The sequence below is a fragment of the Camelus ferus genome, chromosome 10 (assembly GCF_009834535.1).
Source record: "Camelus ferus isolate YT-003-E chromosome 10, BCGSAC_Cfer_1.0, whole genome shotgun sequence".
In the NCBI taxonomy this organism is placed as follows: Eukaryota; Metazoa; Chordata; class Mammalia; order Artiodactyla; family Camelidae; genus Camelus; species Camelus ferus.
In genome coordinates, this window is record NC_045705.1 from 48,099,730 (window position 1) to 48,111,975 (window position 12,246).

Genomic DNA, 12,246 nt, shown 5'->3' on the forward strand with positions numbered 1-12,246 from the left:
GGACGGGGAGTGGGAAGGGACTGGGATTTCAAAATGTAGAATAGATAAACAAGATCATACTGTGTAGCACAGGGAAATATATACAGGATCTTGTGGTGGCTCACAGCAAAAGAGAACGTGACAATGAATGTATGTATGTTCATGTATAACTGAAAAATTGTGCTCTACACTGGAATTTGACACAACATTGTAAAATGACTATAACTCAATTAAAAAAAAAAGCAAAAGGCAGTCTATATAAGTAGAGAGGTATACTACATTTATCAATTGGAACTCCCTATATTGTTTAAGATGTCAATTATCCAAAAATTTATTTACAAATTAAAAAAAAACCCAGTCAAAATCTCAGCAGGTTGAGTTTAAAAAGCTGATTCTAACTTGTATATAGAAATGCAAAGAGTTTAAAATTACGAAGATAATCTCAAACAAGAACAAAATTGGAGGACTTATACTACCAAATATTAAAATTTATTATAGACTTTTAAATATATTAGATGGGACTCAGCCACGTGCCTTATTGTCACAAGAATGGACAAAACGACTAACTGAACAGAAAAATAGTCCAGAAACAGACTCACAGATGTAATAACGGCTTCGCTTTAACTCAGTGGTGAAAAGATGACCTTTTTGATACATGGTGTTGGCTCAGCTGAATTCATATGGAAAAACACTGAAACTTGAACACTAATACAAAATTAATTTGAAACAGATCATTAACCTCAATGTGAAAGGTAAAACAGTAAAGCTCCTAGAAGAAAATATAGGAGAATTTCTTCATGATTCTGGGGAAAACAACCCTTTCTTAAATGGACACAGGAACATTAACTATGAAAAAAAAGATCAACAAATTGGGCTTGATCAGTTAATTTCTGTCAATCAGAAGACACCATTAGGAGAATGAAAAAGCAAACCACAGTCTGAGAATATATGTCCTCAATACGTAACCTGACAAAGGGTTTGTATGAAAAATATATATTTTTTTTAAGTTTATAAGTCAATAAGAAAAAAGACAAAGCTCATTTTTTCTAAAGGGCAAAAGTCTCAAACAGACATTTCACAGAAGAAGACAATAAGGATATGGAAACACGCTCAGAACTTCTACTTATCAGGAAGATGAAAAATGAAGCCATCATGAGAGAGCACGCTGTGCCCAAGCAGGCCACCAGCAGGGCGCTGCGCGTTTAGCCATCACAGACTTCACACTAATCATTTGTACTTTAAAAGTAGCCCAAGGGAGAATGAAACATGGCTTCGGAAACTGCGTGTTCATTATCTCTGTGTGTGTCTTTCCATCTCCCCTCCCTCTCTTCCGCTCTCTCACCGCTCTTCCCTCTCCCTGTCTCTGTGTCTGCATGTGGGACCAGGGGACCCACCCCTTGCTGTCAGGGGTGGCGGATGCTGGGTCCTGCTCTGTGCTTTGAGGGCTGGCCTGCTCCCTGCTGCTGGTGCCAGGCTGTTCCCAGGAAGCCGACCCTCCCTAATTTAATTCTGCCCCCAAAGCCGCACATTCTGTCTTCCCTCAGTCTCCTCACTGTCTCCCCTCCCTGCTACAGCAATTTCCTTTCCCTGCTGGTCTCAAAACTAACACTTGCCCCACTCGAGAAGCCAAGGGGAGGCCAGTGCGGAAGCGCAGGCCCCACCTCTGCACCAGTCTGGTGCCCTGAGCAACCCTGGCTTCCCTGTGGTACAGCCTCCCTCCTCCCCAGTACAAGCATCACGTTCACATCTGACTGCTTATTTATTTCCTGTTCTCACTAGATCACTTGGGGGTGCAGCCAGGAGATGCACTTTTACCAATGTTTTACCCCACAGAGCTTACTGCCCCTCACCCCACACACACACACAGAGTTCTCAACCACAGGCCTCCGTCTATGAACTCACAGGGAGGGAGGGGTGCCCAGCTCTCTTCTGACAACACACACCAACCACCCCAGAGAAGAGGCACCAGAATTCCCGGCCCAGCCAGCACAACACTTTCCAACTTTTGTCCATCACTTTCATCCTCCAAAATCACTTCGTATGACGCACGATACCAGCAGAACAGAGACTCCACCCACCAAAGGAGAAAACCCAGGTTTATAGGGGTTAGGAATCTCCCTCGTGATTCCCCAGCCAACCAGCAGCAAAAGAGGAGCTGGCCCCAGGTTCTGTCCACGGTTGCCCAACCTGGGGACAAGTTCTGCTTGGGGACCTAAGAACTTGGGCTCAGAGCTTTAGGAGGGAGAGGAAAGGGGGAGAGGGGTGGGGACAGAACAAGTTTCTAGGACCACATGGTGCAAAAGGGGGCTCAGGGTAAATCCCACATAGAGATTTTTAGCCATTCCGCCCTTGCTGAGGGGCCCTACAGTGTCTTCGCTCCCCCACTCCCAACCCACGCTGGGCCTGGAACTGCTCACAGGCTGTATCTGAGTGAAGTCAGGCAGCCTGCCCTCTGGGCTCAGCCTTGCTGGGAACAGTGGGAACGTGGGTGTGCAGGTGACTCCGCCTCTCTGGGCCTCTGTCCTCTCATCTGCAATGGGGGAGGAGGCACCAGCACTCTTCCGACTGTATTTATTCATTCACGCAGCAGAGTTGTTCATCTGTGCGTGCAAGCCGCTTCCCTGATGGGCCCGGGGTGGGTGAGATAGTGCCTGCTGGTGGGGAAGCTTAGACAGAGCTCTGGGGTCAAGAGCGAAGATCATGCTCCCAGAGCTGCACCAAGTACCTGGGGAGCACCAAGGGGGAGGAGGGCCGTCAGGAAGGCCGCCCGGAGACGGGGCACTGACAGATGTCAGCGGTGCTGGGGAAACACTTGGCTGGGACAGCCCAGCTTGGGCAGGTGCCGCAGGGCAAGGAAGCCCAGGGGACGGATAGTGGAGGAATCTGAGGGGAAGGGGAAAATAACTGACACTCATGGCACATTGACTCATTTTGTCCCCATAATCTGCAAGGCAGGAATTATCACTTCACTACTCATAGGATGGCACCAGGGCTCAGAGGGGTGCACGGTCAACCCATAGTAAGTGGTGAAGCCAGACATCAAACCAGGTCCGTGTACCAGAGGGGAAACGTGCCAGAGGTGGCTTGCTCAGAGGGCACCTCCAGTGCCAGGCTTGGGGGTTGGATTTTGTCCAGTGAGAACTGGGGATGCTTAGAAGGGGTCCTGTTCCAGGAAGGCAGAGGACAAATTCACAGTCAAATCCTGGAAGTTGAAAACATACTAGATTACAAGATGTATCCACAGCCTCCTCCTGGAGGAAGCTGCTGAGTAGAAAGAACATTCTGTTTCCTTAAATTTGCAAAGCACGACCCACACAGGACATAGCCTGGCCCTGACCTCTGGTTTGGTGCGAAGCCTTCCAGTTTTGCAAGCTCCAGGAGACAGCCCCAGGCAGGGCGGCAGGGTTGCAGTTTCAGCTTTTTCCCACCAGACGGCGCTGTCGCACGGCGCACAGGGACACGCCGAGGACCCGCTGAGCTGAGCCTTTGCCGCCCGCTGCTTTCAGAGCACAGGCTTCCTGATACTTTCTCCAAACTCCAGTTTGGAGTGGGGCGCAGCCCCCAAGCCAGCAGGGCCTTCCTTCAGTCTGGACAATACTGGCCCACAATATCTGCGTGAATCTCGCTGGGAGAGGCAGGGGGAACTGCGCAGTGTTCCTAATTCTGTTCTGCCCATTCACGCCTTGGCCTCCTTCAAGTTCCCCCACCCTCCCCAGGGCCTCTCTGCACAGTCCTCCCATCCAGGAGGTTGAAGGCAGGCGCCTGGGGGCGTGAGGACTGGAGGAAGCTGATATGTCGAGGTGGGTTGAGCCCCAGAGAGGGGTGAGGGGACATCTGGATCTTCATTCAGAGGCATTTTCTCTCTCCATTTCTCTACAAGCTGCTCCCAGGTAAAGACAGGGCTTCAAGTCAAATTAAGCAAGAGCTCTCGCCTGGCATCCAGATCCCCTCTCTCCCCACCCAGCCTCACTAACATATTAGAACTGACTCCATGAATACAAAGTAGCTGCCTCACCCTGGGGTCTGTACACGACCGTCTCTTTCCCCTAATGGGGTGGGAGTTGGGGGTGGCAAATGGAACCTATGGCTGGGAGCAAAAATGAGGCTTTCAGCCCCAGGCTCTGCCTCTGCCAGCATCTCTACGCCTTCCATCCTCAACCTCCCCCTCTATAAAATGGGCATAACCATCTCTCCCTGCCTTCCTTGCAAAATGATTGTGTGACTCAAACGAGCAAAAGGATGAGAAAAACTGGTTAACCTTTTCCACAGATATACTTATTTCTGACCATCTGCAGCCTTACAGGCTGCAGGTAGGGGAGAGAAACTTCTGTAAAGCAACCACTAGAGACACAGAGCCTCCCCCTCCGCACACTCCACCCCCACCCTCCACTCCCAGCACTCTGCTCCCTCCTGCCCGGAGTCTCTGGTTTCCCACCTCCCCTGAGATGTCAGGACATCTCAACCCCAAGGAGCTGCCCCAGGAAACAGGGGTGGGGTGAAGGAGCTGCATGGAGACAGGCAGCAGTTTCCCATCCCCCACCACAGATGATTTTCTTCTCAGACTTGAAGCTGAGCCCTCCTCTCCTCCCTTACTCATCTCTAATTTCTCCAATGATTTTCATTAAACGCTTCTCGTCTCCAACACAGGATGAACTCCTTATTTGAAAAAAATGAAATCAGAGGGAGGGGGAGGGAATAAAAGGAAACTTTTGAAAGCCAGACTGTCTCTGGTTTCAAGGCTAGAAAAGGAAGAGGCAGTTACTAGAACCTTCTTGGAGTTCTCTGAGGCTGTCTGAGCATAGGGCTTGGAACGTCCCCACCCCTTATGGGCCTAGACTCCAGGTTCCTGCCCCACATCCCCAGCCCCTCACCTGGACCACAGTCCCTGGTCCAGCTCTAGTCCCCAGTTGCCTCCAACTCCATCCTGGCCCCTTGCCCTGTCCAAACCCAGCCACAGTGCCCTGACCCTCCCATTAGCCACTCAGAACTCCTGAACTCAGACAGGGCTGTTGCAAAATCCCAGGATGCTTTTTGGGAGTATCGCAGAGTTTCCCCCAGATCAACCTGAAAAGGTGAAAACAAATGGGCCAGGGAGGAGGGAAGGAAAGCAGAAACAGGTGAGTGCTTCCTCCACACAGGACCCACCCATACTGCTGCCTCATCTCTATGGCACCCCCTCGGACGAGGTGTCTTTGTCCCATTTGATAAAGACGGAATCAAAGTTCAGAGAGGAATCACTTGCTCCCTAACCCAGTCTGCCTCCCCCGAAACCCGCAGTCTTCCCCCTTGGAAATGCCAGTCCATCTTTCTGCTCTAGTCCTCCAGGAAGGCTGCCTGGACCAGTCCAGGCAGATTGGTTCACCTGGCCCAGAAAGTTGTGTCCATCTGCTTTCAATGGGCTGTGCTGTGTGGCTCTGGGGCCCTCACTCCCTCCCTGGCCCTCATTTCCTTCATCCCATCTCCTCCAAAGTGGGTCCAGAGAACACTGCCTCCTCCTCTGGACTCCCCTAATCCACTGAGCACAGAGGTCCTACAAGACTTAGAGCCCCACTGACCTACCAGCCTGCTGTGGAGCCCCTCTGCCAAGGCCAAGGCCAAGGCCACTTTCCCCTGGCCTGCCTGGGAGCTCCTCCTTGGTGCTCTGGGCCAAGCTCCACTGCCCCCTTGCTGCTGCCTTCACAAGGTGAGGGTGAGGTGGCGCCGCCGGCCTGTAGCTTCTGATGGTCATGGGGCTGCCACTCAGCTACCCTGGGTGGGAGGCAGGGAACACAGCTGCCTGTCTGTCCTCCCCAGGACCCAGAGCCGGGACTGGGGAATGAGGGGTGATTGATTTCTTGAGGACACAAGGGAGGATATTTCCTAATACTTGCTGCCCCAAGGGGACCACGATGGTGGTGGCCAGGATGAACCAGACCTCTGCAAAGAAAAAATGAAGCCCTGAAAGAGCCTTCAGACACCTCTGGAGAAGCCTTTGCTGTATCTTGACTTCTTGCTTCTCCAGACCTGCCCAGGGAGTATTCACGTCTGCCCCCTTCCCAGACCAATACCCAGAGCTTGGTTCCTGGGAGCCAGTCCCCTGCAGTCCCCGCCTCAAAGGGCCAGCTCTTCCCAGAGTCCCCGAGTATAAAGAACATGGGCTTTAGAACCAGCCAGACTTGGGTTTGAATCCAAGCCTTACATTCATGAGCTGAGGGAACACAAGCTCTCTGTCTCAGTTTCCTCACCTGTGAAATGGAAAGGTCATGGAGACTCGTACTCCAGCCCCACTGATCTCTCCACACTGTGCACTGGGCAGTGTTTTGGACCACATTAGCGCCTCCTTCTGGCCTGCCAGCACTCCCTTCTTCACCAGACCTGCATCCTCCTGAGGCCACTGATACTCAAAACCCCCGAGACTGGCATCATCCCTGCCATGATCATAATAGCTACCATTTATTCAGTGCCCAGTGTGTGCCAGGCACCACGTGACTGCACATCTATTCATCTCTGACAGTCCTAGGAGGTAGAGTGCATCATGTCCATCTGACTGATGAAGAAACCACACCTCTACAAAGTTAAGTAACATGCCCAGGGAAGCACGTCCAAGTTCACAGGTGGAGAAGTTTGGATTCCAGTCCAGAAGACCCTGATTCTCCAAGGCTATGGTGTCCCCACCACGCTGGGCTGCTTCACAACAAAGTGTGATGAAAGAATGAATTAGCAGCAAGATGAGACGGTGATAGACTGAGTGAGTGAGCAAGGAAACGATGGAGAAGGGAAGAAGCAGGTGACTGAGTCAATCTCTGGCCACGTGAATACCCCAGCCCGACAGAGCTCGGGCATCACGCAGCAGGGCCGGGAATGGATGAGGGTGTCTGGTGACCCGACTAGACTTATGCTCCGCTGGGCTCTGTGCATGATTTAATGAACCACTTTAAAGCTGGAGGGAAGTGGGGGGAGCCACACGACAGAGATGAATTTCACCAAATCCAGCACATTTCTTGCGGCCAATTAATTGGGATTTAGGGAGGAGGCCAGGCCAGTAAATCAGGGGAAGGCTGTGTTTGACATTATCTAAGGAGGGCACGAACCGTGCCTGGGGAGTGGGCAGCTGGCGAGAGCCCTGGGGGCTCGGCCCCCCCAGCCTGCCTCCGCCCTGCCTGTTGTGCTGCGGCTTCTACTATCTGCCTGTCCCTGGACTTCTCCACCTTTCACCCTGGACATGGACAATGGCCGCACCTCATGGGACCATCTGAGGCTAGCGCTCAGCAGTAGGATCACAGATGGCAGCAGGTGACGGCAGGACCTGGGGGAGGGGGCAGGTGACCCAGGCCCTTCTGGGTGTCTCTAGAACTTCTCACAACTTTGGAAGCAGCATGATGTGGAGGAAAAGAGCATGGGTGTAGGCCTCACAATATTGGGTTGGAATCCTGAGTCCACATAACGTTTCGCAGCCCAGGCTGGCTCTGGCCCAGCAGAGCTGAGACTGAATGACTGCCAGGCCATTCGTTCGCTGTGTGCTCTTTAACAAGTTACTTTCCTTCTCTGAATCTCCCTTCCTTCTACAAACGACTTGGAAAATAACAGCAGCAATGGATTAACTATTAAGTGACACCATGAAAGGAGGGGGTTAGCAAAGTGCTTGCCCAAAGCAAGTGTTCGACAGATGTCAGTTATCGTCCTTTTAATCACTGTCACAACGTCCTTATCACCTGATAGAACAGGGGTCGATAAACATTCTCTGTAGAGCACCAGAGAGAAAATATTTTTTACTTCGTGGGTCACATGGTCTCTTGCAATTATTCAATTATGCAGTTGTACCAAGAAATCAGACATAGACAACACCTAAACAAAGGAGTCTGGCAGTGATCATTAAAACCTTATGGGTCAAAAGTTTGACTTTCACATAATTTTCATGTGATACAAAATATTCTTCTTCTGATTTTTTTCAACCATTTAAAAATGAAAAAAAGAAAAAAAAACCATTCTGAGCTCATGTGCATGCCAAAACAGAAAGCAGGCTGACTTTTCCCTCAGGCTGTAACTTGCCACCCCCTGAGCTAGTGTAAGTTCAAGAAGACAAGGAGTTTTGTCTGTTTAGTTCGCTACTGGACTCCCACCCCATGAAACAGTGCCTGGGAAGCAGCAGTCGATAAATGTTTATGAATGAATTACAAGCTGTGTGATTCTGTGCGGACATCGTTTCACCTCTTTAGGCCTTGATTTCTTTGTCTGTACAATGGGGATACTTGCACACTCAGGCAAACGTCTGATGGAATTAGGCTGCCTGTGGAGCCACTTGGCAAGCTCTGACTGCAGAGCTGTAGTTCCTGTTTCTGATCACACGGGGGCTCCTTTCTGGCACGTCTCCGTCCTGCTCAGTGCCTGGCACAGAGACAGTTCAGGAGTGTCTGTGTATGGATAGTAACCTGACCTAGAGGAGGGGGAAGCCCAGGCAGTGTGACCTTCTGTGCAAGCTGGGGGTGGGGGCAATGAGGACATTGTCCAGAAACAGCAAGGTAGTCTGGGCTTAGCTCCAGGGATTTTGGGGGTGGGGCAGGGGGCGCTCTGAGAGTATCTATTAAACCAGCAAGGCAGTGAGGTAGACGGGGCATTAGACTCAGAGGGGATCCAAACCTGGCTCCAAAACTTACTATGTGGTTTTAGACGAGTCATTTACACTGGCAGAGACTCAGTTCCTCGTCTTTGGAGACATGAATACAGTGCTCACCATACAAGGTTCTGGTGGGTTAATGAAGGGATGTGTGTGAGGGGCTAGCTCAGCACTGGGCTCTTAGTAAGTCCTCAGGCGTTGAGCCCCTCGTCCCCTTGCTCTGCGGGGTGGGGTCCGACTCCCAGGCCGGCAGCCCACCTGGCCTGGGAAAGACGCATTTGTGTATTCTGGCTTTGGAGCAGCCTCAGGAAGATGGAAGGAAACACTGCCTGCAGCCTTCCCAACTGCACGGGTTTTCAGCTCTAAACCAAAAAGACCAGCTGATTTTCTTCCCTGGATTGAAGTTTTCCTGCTCTGAAAACTCTCTAAAGCCAAGAAATCCACTGCTTTGGGAGGTCTAGTGATTCCAGTCCCTTCTGTTTTTTCCTCCATTCTTCCTGCCAACCAGCATGAAAGAAGGCAAGAAACAAACCCGTCTGGCCATTTTCCACTGTCTAAGGAAGAAGAATTTATGGAAGAAGAGAGGATTATTCAGCACATGAAGATGGAAATGCTCAATACATTTACTTCACAGAGTCTGTCTGTCAGTCTGTCTGTCTCGCCACTGCCCCCTCCTCCACTTTGCCACTTAAGTAAGCACACAAGTACAAAGGGAGCACTTGACCTTGCGGAAGGGGTGCACTCTGTCCAAAGGGCTGGCGCTAGCTCCTCCACCACTTTGCTGTGTGGCTTCAGACAAGTTACTTCCCTGTTCTGAGCCACAGCCTTCTTATCTATAAAATGAGCCAATTTCCCATGGACCCTCCATCCTCAGCTAAAAGCACCTCTGAGCCCATGATTCTGTGACCCTGTCCCACAACCTGAGTAGATTTGGAAAGAGGCAGGGTAGAATGTAAGATGACCACCTGTTTTGGAGTCCAGACCAAAGTGAAGAAGCTAGCGGAAGAGTGCAGGTTTTCTGGGCAGCCAGGACCAGACCGTGGGACACGGATGCAGAGGAAGGGGAGCCCTTTGCTTGGCTCACCCTTGTTTAGGCCAGTCACAGGGACAGACTCAAGGTACCTATGCCCAACTCTGCAGGCACCACAAGTGTCACCAGGACATCCCAGGCCTTCCTGCCTCTCTTCCATAAGCATTTTCAGCATCTTTCCTTGAAACGTGGTTGAGAAATCCCCAAGTGTCAGCCCAGCCTCCCAGCCTTTCTGGCTTCAGTCCCTGAGGGCCCGTCTGCAGGCTCAGACCCACTCAGGCCCAGGGGGAGGAGCAGCCCCAGCCCTCAATCTGAGGGGAGTGGGGAGCAGCAGCTGGAATCAGGCACCTTGCCCTAGGCTGGCGAGGAGCAGGGCATCTGGACCTGTCAGGTCACCACCTTCCCTCCAGCCCTGGCCACCCCCATCATGTTGACCCATCACACGCTTGGACTCCAGCCTGCCTCTCCCTAACCCAAGCCTGCTTGCCCAGGCAACCAAGCGCACCCTGCTCTTGCCCGTTCTGTCCCCTGAGGAGCTGGGTCCTATCATGAATGAAGGGCCAACCGCCCTCAACCTCGACACCCCTCCCCACCTGACCTGCCTGCCTGCTGCTCTGTTTCACCCTGGACCTGTCGGCCACTCCACCCAAGAAGTGATGAGCGTCCCCTTGGTCCCCGCCTCTCCTGGCCGAGCTCCTCAGTCTCCACCACCTTCACGTGTCATCAGTCCCCACAGTCACCACCCCAGCAGCCCCATCTGAAGGATGCCTGGGGAAAGGAGGGACACCTAGGACGTGCTCCGTGAAGAGGCCCAGATGGCCGCCAGGTGTCTACCTCCTCCCCTGCCACCCTCCTGGCCCTCAGCGACCTCAGGCCGGGCCCAGCCAGCTGCCCTCTTACCTTCTCCAGCTGGTGGACACCCTCCTCCACACAGCAGATAGAGGCTAGCGTGCGGAGTGCCTGGGGGTACAAGCACCGGAAACTGTCCTGCCGGCAGACCTTGAAGAGCGCCACGACCCCACCCTCCTGCCGAGAAAGAGAAGATGTCATGTGACCTCGCTGTGTGCCCTCTCCTGGGGCTGACTCTAGAATAACTGACATCTCTCACTGTACTTTGGGGCCTGTAGGGTGGCAGAATATGTCACCCCAAAATACGTCACTTTGACTCAAGGATTATTTTGAGCTGTAGGCCCTTAAGAAGAAGCAGACACAAGAAAAGCTCTCTGCCCTTCCCCTATTTGCCCAGAAGCAGGACATAAATTTACAAAGATTGTCCCCTTCCTCCCTCTATTAGGAAGGACAAGAGTTAATCACTGGAGACAACTTTAGACCCTTATCAGCCTGGATTCGGCACAGAGGAATCCACATAGCACACTTCACTAACCAGCCTTTATCTACTCCTAGCTTCCCATCTATGTGCCTTCCCACCATTTGCCACACCTCAAGGTTCACTTTCTTTGTCTTATTACTGCTCTAAAAATGTGTTATTCCTTTGCTAAGATGCTACATAAGCCCAAGCTCTAACCAAGCCTTTGAGTTACTCATCTCTGACAGGTCCCCTGTGCACGCGCTCATAAACTTGGATGTTTTTTCTTTCGTTAATCTGTTTTTTGTCAGTTCAATTTATAGGATACCAGCCAGAGAACCTAGAAAGGTAGTAGAAAGAATTTTTCTTCCCCTCCGGTTTCTACGCACACACACGCACACACACACACTCCCGTGCATGCTGCGGTGAAATACCGGCTCCAGAAGTAATGCCACCCTTCGTTGGATAAACTGGAGGTGGGATCCCCAGATGCTGCTGGTTGGGACTGCAGGGGCCAGGACAGGCACACGTGCAGGGGCCAGGCTCAACCCCATTCAGATCTGCTCCCAGACTCCTGGCAACCCCCTCTCAGCAACCACCGTGGAGCAAGCCTGGAGTCGTCTGAAATAGGTTCTAGAAACAAGTCTGAGCAGATGGAGGGAACTGAAGCCTAGATGCCCCATGCTGGTCTCACTCTGCCAGAGACCACCCGTGACTTCTCAGATCCTCCCTACCACTATGGCAGGCACACAAAAAGGAAGTTTATTTACAGCAGTAATATAATTTATTTCCACTTTTGGATGGAAAAACTGAAGTCCAGATGGGTGAAATAATCACCCCAAGTCCACACTGGTCCTGTTTAAAAAAACCAAAAGCCCTTTAGTACTGATAGCCCAGCTCCTGAGTGCAAGCATGTACTTTTCTTTTCCTTTTGTGAGATTAGTTTATGGAGACACGTTTGCCTTGTAGCAACTTCCCAGGAGAAATCTGGGAGGACTTCTGGGAAGAATCTGGGAGTGAGGCATCCATCCTAACTGGACATTTTTATTCTATAAAAATCACTGAGCCACTTTAGCTCCCGGAGCAAACTGAGAGAGCCAACAGACCATGAAGGGGACTCACCACGGCGCCCAGCAAACCGGAGACAACACCACCGTGGAGTTCACGTCCAGAGCCAGAAGGCTGGCTACCCCACACCTGGCTGTGCCCTGTTTCCTCCCTCTCCCCTTCCCTGAGGGCTGAAGGGGTGCGGAGGGGCAGCAGCAGGAAAGAGTGCGTGAGCAAGTGGTCTGGACCTGGTCCACAGGGGCACTCGCCTTTCTCCTCACCATTCTCGGC

The 12,246-nt window shown here is 51.8% G+C and overlaps 1 protein-coding gene across 6 annotated transcripts in view; it reads right to left on the reverse strand.

Annotated features, from left to right (window-relative positions):
* Positions 1-12,246, reverse strand: part of INSC (INSC spindle orientation adaptor protein) — a 122,340-nt gene that overhangs the window by 30,538 nt on the left and 79,556 nt on the right. For all 6 annotated transcript variants that reach the window (XM_032488964.1, XM_032488963.1, XM_032488962.1 and 3 more), the window contains one exon: positions 10,503-10,628. In XM_032488964.1, the coding sequence (XP_032344855.1) occupies positions 10,503-10,628 (126 nt within the window). The remainder of the gene's footprint in view (positions 1-10,502; positions 10,629-12,246) is intronic.